Source organism: Lactuca virosa, chromosome 3, assembly GCF_052849685.1.
Source record: "Lactuca virosa cultivar CGN04683 chromosome 3, Lactuca_virosa_CGN04683_v6, whole genome shotgun sequence".
Lineage (NCBI taxonomy): Eukaryota > Viridiplantae > Streptophyta > Magnoliopsida > Asterales > Asteraceae > Lactuca > Lactuca virosa.
The window spans coordinates 22,289,009-22,311,915 of NC_136428.1; the positions used below are offsets into that span (position 1 = coordinate 22,289,009).

At 37.0% G+C, this 22,907-nt stretch overlaps 1 protein-coding gene and 1 long non-coding RNA gene across 2 annotated transcripts; one reads left to right on the top strand and one right to left on the bottom strand.

The window, feature by feature from the left end:
• Positions 1–11,863: 11,863 nt before the first annotated feature.
• Positions 11,864–15,901, bottom strand: LOC145165331 (putative polygalacturonase). Its single transcript, XM_079084050.1, has 5 exons — positions 15,779–15,901; positions 15,196–15,551; positions 13,129–13,249; positions 12,858–13,032; positions 11,864–12,774 (listed from the first exon to the last, which is right to left on the bottom strand). The coding sequence occupies exons 2-5, from the start codon at positions 15,541–15,543 to the stop codon at positions 12,075–12,077; spliced, it is 1,344 nt and encodes a 447-aa protein (XP_078940176.1). The 5' UTR covers positions 15,544–15,551; positions 15,779–15,901; the 3' UTR covers positions 11,864–12,074.
• On the top strand, positions 13,238–14,809 carry LOC145165333 (uncharacterized). The gene is made up of 2 exons (XR_013740021.1): positions 13,238–14,294; positions 14,396–14,809. It is a non-coding gene; the product is annotated as an uncharacterized LOC145165333 (long non-coding RNA).
• Positions 15,902–22,907: the final 7,006 nt, after the last annotated feature.

Consider the following 22,907-nt stretch of genomic DNA (forward strand, 5'->3'; position numbering starts at 1 on the left):
GCAGTCTTAATGATCTTGAAAGGTTTCAAGAGCTAATCAAAATTAAACCTATTGTTAATCACTAGCACACGACTTGAGGTTTATAACCTATCGTGTTGGCATATTCTTGTTTCTGTGCCTATTCCAGACCATGCATGTGAGTTCTATGAGTTCTCATTTGGCTGCATAGGGCAAAGCACCTTGGTCAATGAAAGTCCCTTGATCTGGATGGGTGAGCTGTTGAACAACTTGGAAGCAATGGTGGGCACTTGTGCTGCCATGAGGCAGGAAATTAAGATTAAATAGGTTCAGCCCATATGAATTTGAATTTATCTTAGACCTTGTCTTATGATAATGACAGATTCGCATGGATAGGAGCACATACACCATAAAATCTAAGTGGTAAGGTTTCTCTCCACATCATGAAAATGATTGTGAGGAAACGCTTTCACTAACAAGATTTTAATAAGATAGCGATTGTGTAAATTGCATTCTCAAATTCGATTATGATTACGACATCCCTCTTCACAATTCGAATTGTGAGAAATGGCAAAAGGGTCTGATCATTTAGGACTTATTGTTGTAAGTTCTAGAATTGTTTAGACACACATATGAGTTATATAAGGAAAGGTGTATGAGTTTGAGAATATTAGATAAAGCTTATCTGTCACACCCCCAAACCAGATGGCGGAAACGTCCGGGGGTGGAGGACTTGAATTGTATATCACAACACATGCATCATAGTAATCAAAGTACAAACAGCCATTGTATTTAAAAAGTATAAGTATTTACATGTGTTCAATCATTGTATATTGAACCAAAATATAGTTATACAAAAGAAGATATGACTCAAAGTAGCTCCATCTTCTCAAAAAGCTCGGGGAGTACCTGTGTATTATTTCCCTGAGAATACAAGTAATTTGAAAAGAGAGTATCAACATAAAGTTGAGTGAGTGCATAAGTGTTTATGTTTAAAAGAGTATCTCTGTATCTTGTATAAGTAAACTGTTCCAGAAAATCCTATATTTTCTGTTGTATATGAAAAGTAGTTTTATTCCCATAAAACCGTTCTCTTTGTATTAATGTTTTGTATTTGTATTACTTTATGAAAACTTGTAACTGAGAGTGTGCCTGGCTCCACCAGCTGTTATTGAAAACTGTATTGAACCATTGTATTTTGTATTCCTTAAACTGGTACTTTGAAGGTGTACTTTCGTTTAGTTGTTTATACACTAACGTATTGTTAATATCTTTTTAATGAGTTATTATAACCATACTATGACGGATGGCCTGAAACAAACGCTTTGTGGGCGTTTAAACTGGTGATAACAATTGCCACTCATCGGCTTGTAAGCCTGACTGTAGCTAGCAGCCTGAGTGCGGGGTTGTCAATCCCGATATAGATCTACACACACTTGTTTCGATCCCCGGCTGGAGATTCTGGTTATAATGTCAGCACTTTTCCTATGTTGTCTAAAATGAATTAAACAACCCGAATTGAATGTCTCATAAAAAGCATATAAACGTTACATGTATATTAGTTATGAAAACCCAATCATTCTGAAATAAATGATTGACAGTATGTTCTTGAATCAAAATTTCTAACATGTATTTGATAAGTGTAAACCCTTGATTTGTTCTGTATCAAAACCCTTGTTTCTTGTAAGACTGTGTATTCTAGTATACTTGAATCATGAATTATTGTTCTATGTATAAATTATACCTATTATAATTTATATGTACTTTCTGAATGTGTATTTAACCATGTTTGCATGTAATCCCTTGCTCAACATGTTACAAAGGTAGTTAAATTGATGAAATAACTATTATATTTATATACATATACAATTTTATATATAAGTAAAATTTAAACGACACTCGGACAAATAACCGGTACTATAAGCCCACATCCAAACAAGGAAAAGGACCCGAAATGAGTTATCAGTCCTAAGCCTTTTAAATATGAGTTATATACATATATATATATATATATATATATATATATATATCTATATATATATACAAACATGAATTTTGGGGAAAAATATAAGATGATAAAAGAGTTTAATGTTTTGAGTATTTTTAATGATTTAATATCGTTTTATCATGATTTTATAACACAAAATTCTTGTGTTATGCTTGTATTCACCCCCTTAAAACAGTAGAAATTATGAAAATACGGGGGTATGTACTCACTTGATAGGTGGTGAATCGGACAGAGTTTCGTTTCACGAAAATGAGTTTATTTGCCGAGAAACCGGCTCAAATCGGGCGGAGTTTCGACAGGAGAGAGGTGAACTTCTCGGGAATCTCGGGGCTTCGAGGCTTGCTTAGGGTTCGAGACTTGATACCGAGGCTTTAGGGGTTGTATATAAGCTTATGGGAGTGGACAATATGAAAAAGAGTGAAATTTAGGGTGAAAAATGTAAATTATTTCGGAACCCTCGCATGCCTTATATAGGCCGAAGCTTCGGACCCGAGGCCATGCGAGGCTGACGCGTGTCGGACAGGTGGCGAAGGAATGGGCTCATTTCGGACAGTAGGCTCACAGATGGCAGGTTCGGACTGGACCGGACTTCGGTCCAATAGGAGAAGGGCACGTGCGAAGGGGGCGTCCGAGGAGCATGCGAGGGTGATGTCCGGGGTGTCTCCGGTGTGTCTCATGCGAGGTTGTCCGAAGATGACTGGACCGCGGAGTTGGTCGAATCAAAAGGTGCCACGCAAGGCTTCGGTCCAATCAGCAGATGACACGTGGAGGCTCGCATGCGAGGGTGACGTGGCAGAGGATGACTATGCGATTTTTCTCGGTTTTTGAGCCAAAAACTTCTAAAATTCGTAACTTTTGCATACGAACTCCGTTTTTGACGTTCTTTATATGCACGCGTAGGTAAAATCATACTCTACGAATTTCGTTTAGACTTCGTCGGCTGATTTTGACTTTATTTTTAATATTGTTATTTTTAACAGACCGAGACAGGAAAATCCGTTAAAAATTCATAACTTCTTCATCCGATGTCCGTTTTTGTCTGTCTTTTTACCATTGTACTACCAATGACGAGACCTTCAATTCTCGTTTAGGTTGTGTCGGCTAAAAATCACCCGATCTTTATTTCGAGTTTTTAGCTGTACACTGCTATACTGAAACTTAGAAAAATCATAACTTCCTCATACGAAGTCAGATTTTGGCGTTCTTTTTATGAAAGTTCTCGGTTTAACATAAACTACAACTTTCATTTAGATTGTTAAGGCTAAAAAGCCTTTTATTGAAAATTCAGTTTTTACACTGAACAATGTTTTGCCGGTTTTGTCGCGGATCTTCGATTGGTCATAACTTCTTCGTTATAACTCGGATTTTAGTGTTCTTTATGTTTTTGGAAACTTTGTTACAATCTCTATCACTTGGTTCATCCCAATCGAGATTGTTTAATAATTTGTTTTTGAGGGTCAATTATGTAAATATACACAGTATGCTAAAATTTCTTTTTATTATATTAAAAAGAATTACAAATTGACCTACATTATTACATAGGTTTGAAATAACGTTTTGATACATTATCGAAACATCTCGTATCAGAAATATGAACTTTTGTTAAGGAAGTCAATAAGTATTGATTTCTAGAAGTCCAACTGATTTCAGAATACATGTCAAAGCTAGTGGGAGCATAAGTGTTATGCTGGTAAGGAAATAATTATCATGTTAGTGGGAGCATGATTATTATATTAAGTATTGCGAGTTAGCAATATTAATTATAGAAAACAAAAGTTTCAATTCGCAAAGTTGCAGAGGTTGAAAGGTTGTTTTGCTATAATTAAGGGAGAGAATATTATACTTCATTTCAAATCTAAAAGCTTAGATCAAGAAATTTTAATCAAATTTAGTCAAAGGACATATATAAATGTTATGTTGAAAAGATTCAACATAAGGGAATTCTATATATGGCAATATTATGGCAAGAGACTGGTAAAGTATCACGTTTCCATTGCGTATCGTATCTCATACGCTTCGGGTATAGGATCGATTGCATATGTTGTAATATTTGTCTTTTCTGATTTTCCAAATGCCTAGGGCAATAAAAAGGAAAACAAGGACCAGAACCGGATATGACTAAAATTAAACAACTATCAAGGACGATCTAAGTTTCGCTAAGGATTGGTCGCTAGAGGGCAGTTGGAAGTAAAGTATTGAATGGAACATATTGGCATTATTATAAATAGACAGGATTCTATTAAGAATGAGTTGTCACATGGCAAATATGGAAATGTTTCCATAATGGGAGTTGGATATTAAGAATCTATGTAGATTAGAAAATTTTATGATAGAAGGATGTTCAAAGGAATGTACTTTGAATTTGAGACTTTGCTTTCGTGGAATTGTCTTGTAACAATCTCCAATAGAGCACTTTGTAATTTCATTGGCAAAGTCTTGGTGACTTTGACTCTATGACATTACGAAAGGATCATTGCGTAAAATGTTAGAATCTAACATATTATAAAAGTGGCAAGAATTTGGTATTCTTACACTTATGATAAGGATTGGGAATTGTGAAATGAGCATCATTGGAAATGTATACAATTGATCTATTTCACAAAGGAAGGACCATAGATAAACATAGTGTGCATGCTTGGAGCATGGGATAACTATTGTTTCAATTCAAGTATTAAGTTGATTACTCGAAGCATTATACAATGAATAATGTGTAATTAATATGGTGATTGAATAAAAGGTGTTTTATTTATACTCAAAAGTTTTGAGGCCATATTGGATTCGATTATTCTTGTGTTTCACTTTGGATGTTTTGAATTCCAGAATAACTAGGTTATTCAAACATCCACAATCTATCATACTTTGGAAGTAGGTATTGAGGCAAGACTGTCATGAATCCAACTGTAGATTGTCTAAAGCGTTTTAGACATAGCAAAAGTCAGCTGCAGTGTTCATGAGTACTCCTGAAATAAGATTAGAGTATTGGATTAAACCCACGCTCACTTGAATAAATTCATGGATTTTATCACGAGTGATTAGTGAGACGATAATATCTTATATTCTTGAAACGGATACATGTGAGTTGTAGTTTGCAAGTCGGTTGCACATTGACATATGTAAACGCACCAGTAACTTGGTGTTATAAAACATATTGTTGTGTGTGATTTGATGAGTAAGTACAAGCAAGCATATGAGTCGACGTTTATCCGTTCCTTTTATCCAAAGTGGATAAAAGCGATATTTGTGGGCCCCTCGATGATTTAGTGATGACACCCTAAGCGCTTGGCCAAGCCTGGACTAAGTTGATGTGTTTAATTGTAGTCTGTTGTCAGTCGTCATAAATAGGAAATCGGGAAACAACACATAGACAGAGAAAATGATTATAATCCATGTCTCATGTCTATACGATATCTAGAATGGAGGAATATATGATCCCTTATCTAAAGGACGCGTTGCTGATAAGATCAGAGTTGACAGTGGCTTTTGAAAGCTACGATTGCTAATCAGGTTCTGAAGTCGTACTTGCAAAATAGTTGTTAGACTTATCCAAGTAGGAGACTGTTGGATTAGGTGTCTAATCCCATAACTATATTTGGTATGTACTTGACCCGATTATGAGCATGGTCCTTTTGGGTTGCCTTCACTCATGCAACTAGATAGGATGACAAGAGGAGAGAGAGTAGAATTTATTATATGAATAATAAATTCGTACTCAAAATGGTTTTATTAATATATTACAAGATTAATATATTATTTGGAAATCATATTATTTAATTAGTATTGATCATAAATTGATTTGGAATTAATTTGGTGATCAAAAGAGACTGATTAAATAAAGGGGACTGATATTGTAATTATTTGATAGTTGTAATTGGGCTAATGATTACCTTGGAATAAGATTGGACGAATTCTATGGGAAGCCCATAAGGAATTCGTCCAAGGACTATTCTAGAAGGGGTCCATGGGTTGCTTAAGGCCTAAGCAGTCACATTAGGGTTTCCACCTAGAAACCCTAGCAGCCACATGTATAAATAGACCCCATTACAAGGGATTTTCGTCCAAGGCTTGAAGAAACCCTAAAATGGTCGAAATCCTCCTCTCTCCTACATCATCCTTTGCATAGAGTGTTTGTGACTCCATTAGAGGTGCAACACTTGGGGCATTAGGCTTTCAGAAGTCAAGATCAAGAAGGATTAAATTTGTTATTACTACATAACAAGAGAGGTAAGATCTAAACCCTAATCATATGTGATTTTTGGATTTGGTATGCTAGTTTTAGGGTTTACGCTTTGGTATTCAATGTTGTATGTTCATTATAGAAAAACCTAGATCAAAGCAATTAGGGTTGCATGTACACCGTAGGATTGATGTTATGCTAATAATCCATCATTTATACCTTTTGAAGCTTCCACAGAAGATGAAAATCCCAGATCTACAAGCTTGATTCGTTCCTTGACTCCTTTGATGCTCTTTCTTCTCATTCAACCACACCAACAACACACTTTAGGCGCCAAAACTCTCTCTTATGGACTAGGGTTTGCTAAGAATGGTTCAAGGACTTGGAGGCTGAAAGAGTGCAGCAAAAAGATCCATAATGGTGCTTAAATACCCTCCAAACCCTAAAATTTAGGGTTTCTCCCGGACGTTAGTACGCCCAGCGTACATATGTGTACGCCCAGCGTACTACTCAAGCTTCCATAATTACCATTCTGCCACTAGGGCTTCCCATGGCCACTTCATTCCATTCCAAGGACCAAAAGTGACATACTTAAAACCCAAGGGATGGGTTTGAAGTTACTTGAAAGATGGGGTGTTACACAATTACTAGGTTTGAGGGCAACCCAAAAAGACTTTGCTAATAATTCAAGATTATATAAATTTAGTTATTGGCTTATACACCTAATCCAACAAATACCACATAATGACATGTGGAATTTAGTAATTCAAAAATCTCATATAATGACATGTGATAAAAGTCTTGAGAAAGTGATATGTGTCAAAATGATTTTCATTTATTAGTGTAGATAGAATAATTATTTTGAATATATTTAATATTCTAATATTTTTTAATAATTTACAACATGATAATCCTCTCTAATAAATGAAAGTTTTTTTTGCCACTTGTCACAATCTTATTCAATTTGACAAATGTCATTTTGTGGTTATTTTGATTTTTTTCCACATGTCATTTTATGAGTTTTTCTATTTTATTAAGATCAATATAATATTTTAATGTAATAATTGCAATAAATGCAGTAATAAATGGATATCAATTTCAATAATAAATTTACCTTTTAATTTCAAAATTTCTAAAATCAAAGCTTATTAGTTTTTTTTATTTAAATTACTTGTTTAAATTTAAAAGATAAAAAACATTTTCATTATAATAACTCATTATTTTTCTTATTTTCTTATAAATTCAAAGTTCTCAAATATTTTGACCTTTATATTTAATTTTTTTTTAAATTAACCCATATAATATATGAGTCTCACAATTAATATATTTAATAAAAAAAATTAATATTATAGTAAAGTTAATAAGATTTTTTCAAATTTTTATTTAAAAAACTACCCCACTAATCATCAATTTCCCAAAGCCACAACGAAATGGTTAAAGACCATATGGAATGGTTAAGGATGTAGTTTTGCTACAAATGGTGAATTTTTGTGTTAAATATTTTAGGGAATATTACTTATCAGAATAATTAACTTTTTGTTTTATTTACATCAGGATAATTTTTTTACATATCTAGATAACGAATGTGTTGGAATTGTTCACATATGACCATTATGACCAGCTCTAGTAAGTTAAAACCGGTGATAATAGTCATATATGAACACTTATAACAAATTTGTTACCTACATGTATACAAAAAAAACCATATGTGAACAAAACGTAAAGGTAATTTACCTTGATAAGTCAATTTCCTTTTTTATTAAAATGGTCAATCATAATCTTTGTAATATTAATATGTTTAGTTAAATTTCTTTAAAACAATATTTATGACCATTTATATATATATATATATATATATATATATATATATATATATATATATATATATATATATATATATATATATATATATGAGACAATTGAGCAAACTTCATTTAAGATGATGTTCTTCTTGATGTTATTGATCTTCATATTACTTTTAGTTTCTAGTAAATTTTAATTTTTATATTTAAATCTTAAACATTAAAATTCTATAAAATGACAATGTGTTTTTTTTTCCGTGCCAAATCTGAATTTTTTTTATCAAAGTAGTGCATTTTAAAAAGATATTTATCAAAATGATGTGGTTTTAAAAATATTTATCATTTATGTTAAATTTTATACCAAATCAAAATTAGAAGGTAAAATAAAAAAGAAATGAAATTGAATTATCAAGGTAATTATCTTTTCGTTTTGTTTATATTTGGGTAACACTTTTTTTGTATACATCTAGGTAACGAACTTTTTGGAAATGTTCACATATGACGATTATGACTGGTTGTAATTTGCTACAGCCGGTCATAATATAGTCAATCATAATGGTCATATGTGAACACTTTCAACAAGTTCGTTACTTAGATTTGTAAAATATATATATATATACCAATGTGAACAAAATGAAAAAATAATTATTTTGATAAATCATATTCCCAATATTTTATAAAGAAATATGTTGTGATCGGATGATTAGCATATTGGCGTTCTACAAATTAGACCCTATTTTGACTTACGATGTTCCATCCGTTTCTTGTTAGGCATCCCAATATTTCAACAAAATATCTTAAGTTAGCATATGGAACTTACCTTTCAATATTATATGTGAGCTTTTATCACCAAAATTTATTTATTTGTTAAACAATCTTTTTATTTTTATTGAATAATTTTTTAAATTAATGGAATAGATTTCGGTGTTCAAAACTTAAATATAAAGTTCTAAATGTTGTTTGGTAATTTATAAAACTTCCTAATCCATATGAAGCTCACAATTTGCTTACTCAATTTATGTTTTAGTTCATCTATATGGAAAAGTGAAACACCCTTTGGGTTCTTGAAAGTCTTTAAAATATTAATGAAATAGTGTGATAATTATTTTCAGCAGAACATGCTAATATGGTCCCATAAACTTCTATGTCTTTTAATATTTCAAAAGTGAAATGAAACACAACATCAAAATAATTTATTAAATGTAAGTTCCTCGATCTACAAAATATAACCAAGTGATCGATACTAACTTGTGTACTCTGTACATATTAAGGGTGAGCATTTAGACCGGACCTGACTGACTCTTGGACCGGACCGGTTTCGGAGAATATAATGGACCGTGGACCGGACTGGATGAGACTTACCGGGTCCAGGTCCGGGTTTTCCGGTTCTTGGACCCGTTTGTACCGATACAACTTTATATGCATATGACACAACTTGTTAAAACGTGTTTTTGGGTTTGATACAACTTGTTAAAACGAATATGTTGTTGGGTTTGATACGTTGCAACTCGTTAAAAGGAATAATTATTTGGGTTTGACATGATACAACTTGTAAAAATGAATACATTTTCGTTTATTGTGTCATTAGGACCGGTCAAACTTTGATTATTTATAATTTATACCATTTGTTTGAAGGACTGTAACTCATTGAATATAACACCAAAAACAACAAAATTATAGTCTAAAATCATCCACAAGCTCTAAATTACACGTTGGAAAAAAAACATATCAATCAAAATTTAAACGAATGAGATATGTTTGTTTAAAAAAAATTAAAAATTCATAGAATAAAAAAGTTTAAATTTCTTGCTGAAAAACTGAAATATTTCAGATTTGATATCTTATCTTTGAAGGATTGTAACTCATTGAATGTAACACATAAAACAACAAAATTATAGTCTAAAATCATCTACAAACTCTAAATTACACGTTGGAAAAGACCGCATGTCAATCCGACTTAAAACGAATGAGATATGCTTGTTAAAAACATTTCACAGAATACAAAAGTTTAAATTTCTTGTTGAAAAGCTGAAATATTTCAGCTTTGATATTTCATCTTTGAAGCATTGTAACTCATCGAGTATAATACCAAAAACAACACAATTATAGTCTAAAATCATCTACAAACTATAAACTACACATTAGAAAAAAAACCGCATGTTAATCCGACTTAAAACGAATGATGTATGCTAGTTTAAATAATTTCACAAAATTGTTGAAAAGCTGAAATATTTCAGCTTTGATATATCATTTTTGAAGGATTATAATTCATCAAATATAACACCAAAAACAACAATAATCTAAAATCATCTACAAACTCTAAATTACACGTTGGAAAAAACCGCATGTTTATACTGACTTAAAACGAATGAGATATGTTTGTTTATATAATTTTACAAAATACATTTTTTTTTTAAAATAAGCCGGTCCAGAACCGGTTTTTACCCGGAACCGTCCGGACCGGACCGGTAAAAAAAACAGACCGGTTTTGTTGAAATCCTAGAACCAAGAACCGGCCAGGGGGTCCAAAAAAATAGTACGGTCCGGTCCACAGATCCAAATGTTCACCACTACATATCAAAATAATGGGTTAAACCTAAAAATCTTAATGAGTAATACCGAAATTATAAAAGTAACAATATATAATGAAAACAATTCGTTACCAGTTTCACTAAACATAAAAGTGTTATGGTAAAACAGTAAAATAGATGATTATTTCATGATCGATATTGAAAAAATTAATCACTACACATTTATTTTTTGTGATTATCTATATTAAGAATCATTCTAGATGACGTTTAACCATTAAAAAAGTTACACAGAATGCGTCATTCATGACACATCTTGATTTAATTTAATCAAATTTTTAGGGGGGGTTTGAGATGCAAATCGTAGTAAATCAACGTTTTATAACGACATCATACCGATAATTAAACAAATATTATTTTTTGGAATTTTAATCAATAAAATTATTAGTTTCGGAAATAGAATGGCGTAAGGAATGGGACGCTGAGGGAAAAGTCTCCTACCGACTCTTTTTCCAATTCCCCTCGGTGGATCCAACGGCACACAAATCTTCTCCCCACCAAATACACAACCACGTGGACGGCTGATATGCAGTTCACGTACTCAACCCCCTCCCTCTTATACCTCTGCCTTTTCTTTCTCTCCTCAGGTTCACACACTCACAGAGGCGTACTCGATAACCATGGAGAACAAGATCGCCGTCTTCACCATCTTCACGTTCTTGTTATTCTCCTTTACCACCGCTCGGATCGGCTTAGACACGTTTACCTCAAAGTCTTCCACAGAATCTGTCGCTGTCGCCGAGTTAGACGACGTTCATCTTTCGATCGAGAAGCCTAAATCGGACTTAGATCAAACTATCAGTAATGATCGTTTGCCGGAATCTGAGAACACTCAAACATTTGACGTTAGCACGATTGATTCAACGCCGCGTCCGAGGTTAACAAGATCACGTCCGATCAAACGTCAGTTTTTTGATAAAACTTCTCGGATCCCACTCAGGTTTGTCCGACGTCATCCATGCCGGAAATTTCAGAAGACGTTCATGCTCCCTCAGACAAAAACGTCTTACGGAAACGATATGATCCTATCTAGCAAGAGCTACACTTTCGATCCGAAAGCATTCGGCGATAAGGTTCCGACAGAATGGCTGGAGTTCAAGCACAAGTACGGCCACCACCACCATCACCATGACAGAGATGAAGAATTCGTGCCAAAGTTCATGTTCAATCGCGAGAATATGGTTACTTCTTCACGCCACCATAAGGAGAAGGGAGAGCACAAAGGCGGTTTCATGAGGCGCATCGGCAAGTTTCTAAAGCACACTTTTGATTGATGAATCCTCGATGATCGAGGTATGTATCACTTGCGTGTATTATATAAATGCCTATTAGATTACAAAACGTTAAAAGCATGTTTGAATTATCATATGATGTAATCACTTGTCTCTGTATACAACAATCATGTACTTTTTTGCATCCATGAGAGATGTCGTAGCATATTTAGATGAATAAAAACGTATACATGTTATTTCAATGTGATAATCAGTTTGAATTTGGCATAATTCAAGTTCGTATTTTCTTTCAATTTCATTGACCTTTCATGGTCAACGACATTTATATCTTGTACGGATAAGCTCTAAACAAGGCGACGGGTTAACTTGAATAGCACCTCCGCTAACATAAGAGCATTTCCATGGAACATTTGTGGGACTAATTATAGGGCCTTGGAGATTGATATTAGAGAGGCAGATATCTGTAAATGGTGAGTTCTTCAAACCATGTATTAAACCGGCCTGTTGGACCTTTTTGCCCCTCACATTTTTGATCCTGACATGCTTTAAAACGGGTAGGGCATTCGGGTTGTAATTTTTATCCGGATGATCACCCACATCAGCGGAAATCTTGATTCCCTTGCGAACATTGACCATATAAACGTCAGAAACAGTGATGTTTCTTATAATTCCACCTCTACCGATGTTTGTCTTTAGATGGATTCCAATTCCCATGTTTTTAAGAGTTATATGCTCTGCCAATACATTATACACCCCACCGGATGTTTCACTTCCAATTGCAATTCCGGCGAAGGGAGAGGATCCGGTGAGTCTGCGGATCGTGATATCGTTGCTGGGACGAGCGTATTTAATTCCGTACTGATCCCACCCGCTTTTTACAGCCACTAGATCATCTCCTGTTGAGATGTAGGAATCCTCAATGCAGACATGGGAGCTTGAATCTGGATCAATTCCATCCGTGTTTGGAGAGTCGGGTGGAGCTAATATGGTCACATGCCGAATAACAACATTGCTGTTTGGTTTTCATATATGAAATATATTAAGTTAAAGATTATATATATGTTGATAAAAATATATAAGAAATGGGGAAATTACCTGCAGTAAACAGGATGAATATTCCAAAAGGGTGAGTTTTTGAAGATGACATTAGAGATGATGATGCCTCTAGAGTCTTTGAACTCGATGAGATTTGGTCTAGTGAATTGCAAGGTTCGTCGTCTCCACATGTTCCACCACACCCCACCTTGGCCATCGATTGTGCCATTTTCACCTAATAAAACAGTTTTGCATGTTAGTTTTTTTATTTTTTTTTAAAAAAGAAGAAGAAGATGCAAATGGAATTTGAAGTAGGAGAGCATTAATATACCGGTGATGATTACGTCATGGAGAGCTTCGCCATGGATGAAGCTAATATATCTTCCTCCAGGACGTTCTCGCCCTCTACCATAAGATGCCAAAGGAGCGATTAAAGGCCAGTTTGCAGTGTTCTGGAACATAAATACCAAAAGATCAAATACAAAGTTATTATTAAACATTTTTTTAGAATAAATGCGTAATTTATGAACCCCTCTCTCTCTTTTCTTTACAAATAGCAAGATTAATGAATAGCCTAGATTTGCATTACCTAAAATCATAAATGAAATATTTCCTTGATGATTTGGGTTGCACATGGAAAAACAATCTAATATTTTGAAATGTATGCATTTTTTTGTTAGTTTTGTTATTGAAAAATGGTAATAAAAGAACCAAAATACTAAATACCTAGGATTCTCTTTACCTCATCCACTTATCCTTTCTCCGCTTTCTTTTCAGTCACATACAAGTACAAGTAGGGTCCTACTTTTTTACTATTCCAATATAATTAATGTTTATTTATTTTATTTTTTTTAATAAATTATGATTTATTTTAGTCCAAAAAACTTGAAAAGACGATTATACCCTTTTATTTATTATTTTTTACAATTATTATAATACCATTTTAACTTAAAAATAAAAAGAAAAGAAATGTATTATCCTCTCTCTCTCTCTCTCTCTCTCTCTCTCTCATTTATCGAATCCGGAAAAAAAAACCCAAATTTTTGCTACTTGGCTACAAGATTATACAGATTGGTTTGTTAGAATCTCGATCAACGACATGAATGAAATCATCATAATGTGTAACAGGTTACAGTATTAGAATGTTGATCTTAAATGCCCTTGCTGCTACAAGGTCTCTCTTGATTTCAGATTCAACACACATGTTTATAGATTTAGATATTGTTTCTGAGGCTCATAAACAATTGCAGGTTCTTCCCCAAAACAAACATCATTGACGAATTATCTGATAACGAAGACACATACGTTGATGCAGGTTCAACACCACCCCCTCCCATCTTCTTCTTTCTCGCATTCTCCTGCAAATGAAACCTCTCGCATATACATCCTGCAAATCAAACATCTCACAAATGAAACCCGCTAATGGAGGTGTTGGTTCTAGGAGTCAAGACTTCTGATGAAATCGCTCACCCACCCACTTCATCTTCTCCGCCCTTGGTATAAATATTCTTCTTCATCTTCTCCGCCCTTGGTATAAATATTCTTCTGGGTTTTCGGTTTTCATCATCTCATCTTCTGGGTTTTTGATTTTCACTAAGAGGGGTAAGACCAGCAACCAAAAAAACCCCTTTAATTGCAGGAATGGAGATCAAATCAGGAGAGCCACAAGTTTTAGCTTGTCAGTGACAGAGGCTTAAATTCGCCGGAGACACTGTATCACGTTTTTCCAATGAGGCACAAGATAGAGATGAGGTAGGTGGGTTCAATCGATTCACTCGGGGGCGGGGGTGTTTGATAAACATGGGAATAAGAAGATGGTCGGAAATGGGCAATTCTTATTCCATTTTTGACATGGATTTGCTTACTGATCTGTTTTTTTTTTTTCATTTGATTACAAGTGGAAGTAAAAAGCGTGGAGAGAGAGAGGATAATTATTTTCTTTTCTTTAAAATAGTATTTGAAAAATTAAAAAAATATAAAAAGAAAGTAAAAGGGTATAACCGTCTTTTCAAGTTTTTTTGGACCAAAAACCCAGAAAAACCTTTATTTTGGACCTTCTGTGCAAGCTGGAAACATTTTGTACTTCATCCAAAGATTTTTGCAAACCACAAGGACCAAATTTGCAGTTTTGTCCAATTTATATATATATATATTTTAAAATGTTTTGATAATCCAATTGTAACTTGGTTTGGTTCAAATCAGAATGGAATTTAGTTTGAATTATACCAATTCTAGATAACAATCTCTCGTGGTAAAATATAAATAACTTGGTTGACTACTGTAACTAGGTAACAAGATGAATTCATAAATCAATCTGAACAATTAACACTAGTAAAAAAATTGTAATGAGGAAAGATAGAGCAGTGATTTGATTTGAGGAAACATCATATTCATATACCTGTGTGGCTTTGATAACAGCACCTTTGGCCAAATACAAAGTCATGCGACTGGTTAGGTTGAAGGTCTGTGTGAGATAAACTCCTGGAGGTATGTATAACAGCGTCCCTCCTCTCCTCCTCAAATGCTTAATCCTGTAAATCGCTTCATTGAATGCCTTCGTGTTCAACGTTCTACCATCTCCAATTCCACCGAAATCCGTTATCGATATTTTATCGTTCCTGTACACCATCGGTACAATTTCAGAACACGTAACCACTTCCCCTGCTGCCGTGCAGGTGCAGCTTTTTAGGACCATTATTGCAGCGGTGAGGCATGCCAACGTTTCCCAAACACATCCAATCCTCATTTCCTCACCTGTAATTAAATCAGAATATACTATATATCAGACGTCAAATCTTATCTCCTCGCTCAAAATTGATGGATTTAGGTGAAATCAAACGATACGTATGAATAAAATGATGATGTAATTGGTTTACAAGGAGAATTGTCCGTAAAATCTGCAATGAGGATGAAAATTTTAAATAGGAAATAGAATTTTCTTAAAGGAAGCAAGAGATGGAGACTGAAGAGGTTTTGCAGACCTGAGAGGACGGTGAATTTTGGTGTTTGTGCAATGAGAGGACAGGAAGTTGGTTTCTGACTTCTTTTATATGCATCTGTCGTCTTCTTCTTCTTTCAGTACGCTATGCACCATTTGTTTCTAATTCCATTGATAAAGTAACGGATAGATTTTGATTGCAAAAGATGAGATGAGACTCATTTTTTAATGCAAATATAATAAACGTGTGATGTTTTTATTTGTTTATTTAGTTTGTATTTTTGTCGATTATATGTCAGATCAAAGAAAAATACTGTATATAATATATCCACCCGATACCGTCATGGTAAGTTAATAGTATTATATTCATATTCAATTTTAATCAAAATTATGAAAATAAATGATAGATCATCAACGGTTAGGCTTGAGGGAGTGGTGCCACAAGAACCGCACTCCCTCCTTTGACACATAGGAACCACATCATTTTTACCACACAAAGTGTAGTTCTTTACCACACCTAGGGAGTGGAAACCATGATAGAGAAAGAGAGAGGTGAGAGAAAGGAGAAGAAAGAGAAAGACACATGAATACAGAGAGAAAAGAAGGAGGGTGCGGCAGTTTTTGGGAGGGGTGCGGCCAAACCGCACCCAAAACCGCATAGAGGGGACAGTATTCCTGCCTATCTGGCATTGAGTGCGGCCTAAACCGCACTCCACTCCCTTAAGCCTTATTAATCTACTACGCACATTTTTTTTTCTTTCAAAAAGACATTTATTTCAAAAAGACATTTATGGTATGCTAGTTTCTATACTTTATATTAAATTTACTATTTCAATTGTTAAAATATACGTTTCCACTAGAAAGACAATCTCATATAAGGGAGGAGGAAGTCATTCCCTTCCAACCCACTAAACTCACTCCCACATCAGTTTTTCTCTTTCATTTTTCTTCATCTTTCCCAACCCACAACACACGAAAATCATATCTTTTTCAACCCACTCAACTCATTCAATTAAAAAAAATACAAAACAATCAATGTAAAATCTTAACTAGCAATAGAGTTACCGCCGGTATCACTCCCTTTTCAGCGGGTTGTTTAATTGGTTTCATTAACCCACTTCATCCCCTCTCTCTACTTGCTCTCTCTCATTTTCTCTTGTACCATGTGTTTTAAAACTTATACCTTAGTTGTTTTGTAGTTTTTTAGTTGAGTGAGTTGAGAAATATAGGATTTCCGTGTATTGTGCGTTGGAAAAGATGAAGAAAATGAGAGACAAAAATTCATATGACAATGGGTTCAATGGGTTGGGAGGGAATGACTCCCTCCTCCCTAAGGATGGAAATTTATCCCGAGTTCGATTCGTCCGTTGGGGGATGAGTATTCCCTGTCGAACGCCGATGATCCCCGTAAGGTGAAAACCGGGTATAGGGTTATGGCCAGGTATCGCATTCACCGGCCCTCCCTATCCTTGTGATTTTGATAAAAAAAAAAAAAGACATTTGTGTTTTGGATCTTTAAGCTAGAGAATGTGGTGTCATGGTTGTCGTTCTCTTTTATATATCACGTCGGTGTCACATCATTTTTACTTGGGATAGGCATTTGGATCGGGGAACCGGCCGGAACTGGTACCGGAACCAGATTCGGTACCGAAACCAGATAGAACCGATCCGGCCGGAACCGGGACGATATTCTTGTGGATTTTTGGAACCGGTAGGAATCGGAACTGGTAGAACCGGCAAAAATCGAAACCGTAACAAAAATATTTCTCAAAATATGTTACTATTTCTCGAGAACCAGTTCCAACATTGAAGACCCGGCAAGAACCGGTAGAACCGGCGGTCGGGTTCGGTTCCTATTGTCCACCAAGTTCGATTCTCGGCCGGTTCTGATGCTCATCCCTAACTTTTACTACTCTTCTTCTAATGCATTCTTCTTCTAATACCTTGCGAAACACAACGAATGGTATGCCACATTAGTTTTATTTTTATTTTTTTTAAACAGTTTAATTTAGATAAAACTAGAAAACATACTAATAAAAACTAAAAAGAAAAAAAAATTATATGTTATATTTTTCCTTAATTTCGGCTTTTACTGTCAAAACTAATTCACGCTCCTCACCGGTGTGGTTATTCAAGTCATTCATTAAAAACTTCATGTCACGAGCTTTTTATTTCTTACGCTCGTTTTATTGAGTAAACTCAAAATATTTGGCCAAATCTACACCGAGGCTCGTGATCTCCAACCTCATCTCTCGGAGGTCATCCAAATTTGACGTTTTTGCTTTGCGTTTTGCTTTGACCCTTCCCGTTGGGCGGGAAGGTGGTGGAATCACAAAGGTGTCATTGTCGTTAAGGTCAATCCTAATATGAGCATCTAAAGTAGTGTAGTAGGAGTCAGATGTTTTTGACAATTTCGAACCACCTATATGTGCTTCGGATGTTCTTATGTCCCGTCATTTTTGGCAATCTTTTATAACATTCCATAACATAATATGTTTAAAAGGTCTCTTGTGTTCTTTTCGGAACATTTATAGGCCTTGTTGAAAATGATAGCATCATTTTCACCACTTTCCCATTGTTTTTTTAAGTTGTTAAATAAATAATCAAATATCATTACCTCTTTATTCGTGTTAACCCCTTTTGTGTAGATTGATTCTTTGTTACGGTAGTCATGAACTCTTTCTTTGAGGAAATGTTTAAGAACATGTCTTTAAAAAGTTGGCCCCTTTTGGTTGTTTCCGACTGTCATATCCTCTGATATATCAACCCATGCAAAGGTCGACGCCTTATTTTCTATCTGGAGTCAAGGTATATTGGGGCCTTCCTTTAATTGTTGGGATTTGGGTTTGGGTTGACATTGGTATTTGGGTTCGGTGCGGGTAAGGTTTGGGGTTGGAGTTGAGTTTATGGAACACGTTCGAAGGGGTCGAATTCGGTTGTGGGTGGTTGAGTGTAGCCGATTTGCATTGGATATTGACCATAATACAATGTCATACAGGTATAATGGAATACGAGTGTTGAATAAATAAGTCAGTCCATTTGTGGATGGTAGAATGATGAAATGTTTGGGTTCTTTCAAGTTGGTGTTTTTTCATTGTTAATAAAGTTTGAATAAGACATGTTTTTTGGTTCTGTAGAGAGATTGAAAGATAGGTGTTTGATGTAGTAAAAATGGATGTTAAATTCAATATTTATAACGGTGCAAAACCGTCAAAAGCATTGAATTGTGGCGGAGAGAGGTCAAATGCATTGAAAAGGAGAGAGAGAGAGAGAGAGAGAGAGAGAGAGAGCTTCTTGCAAAGACGGTGTATGTAACACCCAAAAAATTCAAACCAATTTAAACTTTAAAAAAATTTCAAACCATTAAAAATCATTACAACTTTGTTTTCAAAATGTATAATATCAGAGTTTTCCCAGAAACATAGACAAAACATGAGGAGCTGTACGATCACGCCTTCGCCTTGCCGCGATCCCCTGATGTACCTGAAACAATAAACTGAAACTGTAAGCCCGAGAGCTTAGTGAGTTTCCCCCAAAATACCGATACACATACAGTCCATATAAACATATCATAACAACTGAAAAACATGTAATGAGTCCCTAGCTTCACAGACTGGATTACCCCTGAGCCCACAGTACGAGTCTCCCTTTAGCCCGTAACTGGAATGCTCCCGAGCCCACAGTACGCTCCCTTTAGCCCGTAACTGGAATGCTCCCGAGCCCACAGTACGAGTCTCCCTTTAGCCCGTAACTGGAATGCTCCTAAGGTCTGTTGGCTACCGCACGGAGCAGTACAACCTCAACCCATCCCACATAACATATAACATACCACATAACCACTGAGCATGCAATAATCATATAACATCATAGGTAGTCCTACAGGTCTACCTAACTGACATAACTACTAGCATGCAACACTAACTTATACTCAACATCTAACACTGCTAGAATAACATATCCAATGGGCCGGCCTTGGTGCCTTAGACCCCTTAGTATAGTGAGGATAACTCACCTTGCAACTGTCGTCTGAAACTAGAAAGCTCAACTCCCGGATCACCAACACGAACTCCACCACCTATAGTTACCATAAGACCCTTTTTCATAAATCTCCAAATTACCAGAATACCCTCAGAAGTCAACTGGTCAACTCTTGGTCAAAGTCAAAGTCCACAGTCAAAGTCAACAGTCCATGTTGACTCGACTCGTCGAGTGCAGTTCACCGACTCGTCGAGTCCTTCCTGAACTCGAGGAGTCGTGAAATCCTTGATTGGCTCGTCGAGTTCCCTTTTAACTCGCCGAGTTCATCCGTGTCCAAGAATTGGGAGAAACCCTAGCCGACTCGCCGAGTCTTCGAACGACTCGCCGAGTTCAAGGCAATCTTCAACGGACTCGCCGAGTTTGTTCATCAACTCGACGAGTTCACGACCATCTTCATATGACTCACCGAGTTGACTATGCAACTCGTCGGGTCCTTGCAGACCTTCATCCATGCAGACACTTTTTAAGCCATGCCAAGGTTCCAGATAACAGATCCAAGCTTCTAAGGCATGTTTAACACGTAAAGTTGCAAACTTTACACACATGCAAGGCCCTAAAGGCTCTAAATGACCAATCTAAGCTTCTAATGGAGCTTTACACCAAAGGAGAGTCTCATCCTTGCAAAAGCTGGAAACTTTATGGACTTAGGACTCAAAAGAGGTTCAGATTTGAAGTTTCAACTTCAGATCTAGCTCCCATACCAAAATCCCTTCGTGGATAACTAAAGAAAGCCCTAGTTTCCACATATGAATGATTCTAGAAGAAAAAGAGGTTAAGGTAACAGCTGGTTACCTCCAAAACGTGCCCAAACTGAATTAGACTCTGGATCCACACAGAAATCTTGATGCTAGCCTCTTGATCTACAAATTTCCTTCACAAAAGTCACTTCCCAAAGCTCCAAAACACTCTCAAAGCTCTCACTCACAGCAATTAGGGTTTCTGGGTCTCAAGAGGGTGGTAGAGGACATTGGAAGGCGCTAATGGTCCAATATATATGCTGCAAAAACCCTGAAAATTAGGGTTTCCACTGCCAGCTCCTACTCGTCGAGTCCCATGCCGACTCGACGAGTCGCTCATTAATTGGCGTGTCCTGGCCCGCTGCTACTCGACGAGTCATAGCGCCAACTCGTCAAGTAGACCTTCAACCGTGAAGTCTAAAAGGAAAAATATATTAATAATACCTGACGGTTGGGATGTTACAATTCTCTTCCACTTGACTTAGACTTCGTCCTCGAAGTCAGCTGTAGCGAATAACTCCGGGTAATTCTCCCGCATCCCAGCCTCCGACTCCCATGTCCATTCGGATCCCCTCCGATGCTCCCATTGTATCTTTACCAACGGAACCTCCTTGTTGCGCAGGACTTTCACCTTTCTTTCCAAAACGGCAATCGACCTCTCAATATAATTCAGGCGCTCATCGACCTGAATGTCATCCAGTGGCACCACTGCCTCCGGGTCCACAATGCACTTTCGCAACTGCGAAACATGGAAAGTACTGTGGATCCGACTAAGCTCCTCCGACAACTCTAGTCTGTAAGCCACCTTGCCAATCCTGGCAATGATCCTGAACGGCCCAATATATCGGGGACCTAATTTTCCCCTCTTCCTGAAGCGGATCACACCCTTCTAGGGCGAGACCTTCAGGAGTACCATGTCACCGACCTGAAACTCTAACTCGGATCGGCGTCGGTCAGCGTAACTCTTCTGCCGACTCTGAGCGGTCTGCAGCCGCTGTCTAACCTGTTGAATCTTCTCGGTAGTCTGCAAGACCACCTCCGTCCGAACCATCACCCTGTGACCAACCTCACCCCAACAAACCGGGGTGCGACATCTCCGCCCATACAACAGCTCGAATGGCGGGGCGCCAATGCTGGAATGATAGCTGTTGTTGTAGGCGAACTCTGCAAGCGGTAGGTGGGAATCCCAGCTCCCACCGAAATCGATGATACACGCCCTCAACATATCCTCGAGGGTCTGAATGGTCCGCTCGCTCTGACCATCAGTCTGCGGATGGAATGCTGTGCTGAAGTGTAACCGTGTGCCCAGCTCCTCGGGAAACTTCTGCCAGAAGCGGGAGGTAAACCTGACATCCCGATCAGAGACAACGGAAACGGGAACCCCATGGCGAGACACGATCTCGCGGACGTACATGTCGGCCAATTTCTCGGCCGATGAGCTCTCCCGTATGGCCAAGAAATGGGCACTCTTGGTCAATCGATCCACGATGACCCATATAGCATCAAACCCCTTTGCCGTCCTCGGCAACTTGGTAATAAAATCCATCGTGATCTGTTCCCATTTCCATATGGGGATCTCCAGGGGCTGCAGCTTGCCATGCGGCCTCTGATGCTCGACCTTGACCATTTTACAGGTCAAGCACCTCTTGACGTACCAAGTGATTTATCGCTTCATGCACGGCCACCAATAGCTCAAACTCAGATCCCGGAACATCTTGGTGTCCCCCGGGTGAATAGAGAAATGAGACTTATGAGCCTCCTCCATAACCGTCTGCCTAACCCCGCCAAATATCGGAACCCAAACCCGACCGCATCGGGTCAATAATCCCCGACTATCCTGCTCAAACCATGTATTCTCACCCTTGATCCTCTCCAGCTTCCAATTCTCCGGTCGCATGCCCTCAACCTGGGAATCTCTGATCAGACTCACAAGCGGGGAGTCCACTGTTATCCTCATACATACCACTGGGGTGGAAGACCCAGCTGACTTGCGGCTCAAAGCATCCGCAACCACATTCGCTTTACTAGGGTGGTAAAGGATCTCGCAATCGTAGTCCTTGACTACATCCAGCCACCTGCGCTGCCTCATGTTCAGGTTCGGCTGATCCATGATATGTCTCAAGCTCTTGTGATCTGTGTAAATGGTACAACGGACCCCATAAAGGTAATGTCTCCATATCTTGAGGGCGAATACCACCGCCCCCAACTCCAAGTCATGCGTAGGGTATCTTGTCTCATGCGGCTTCAATTGCCGTGACGCATAAGCTATCACTCGTCCTTTCTGCATGAGGACCGCCCCTAACCCTGTGATGGATGCATCACAGAACACCACAAAATCCTCAACTCCCTCCGGGAGTGTCAAGACTGGGGCCTCGCACAACCGCTGTCGGAGGGTCT

What these genes read in the sequence shown, in the direction of transcription:
- LOC145165331 (XM_079084050.1), bottom strand. Translation starts at nt 15,543, where the DNA reads ATGAGGATTGGATGTGTTTGGGAAACGTTGGCATGCCTCACCGCTGCA. An exon ending in CTGTTATCAAAGCCACACAG is followed by an intron (nt 13,250 to 15,195) that starts GTATATGAATAT and finishes TTTATGTTCCAG; the next exon opens with AACACTGCAAACTGGCCTTT. An exon ending in CCATGACGTAATCATCACCG is followed by an intron (nt 13,033 to 13,128) that starts GTATATTAATGC and finishes CTGTTTTATTAG; the next exon opens with GTGAAAATGGCACAATCGAT.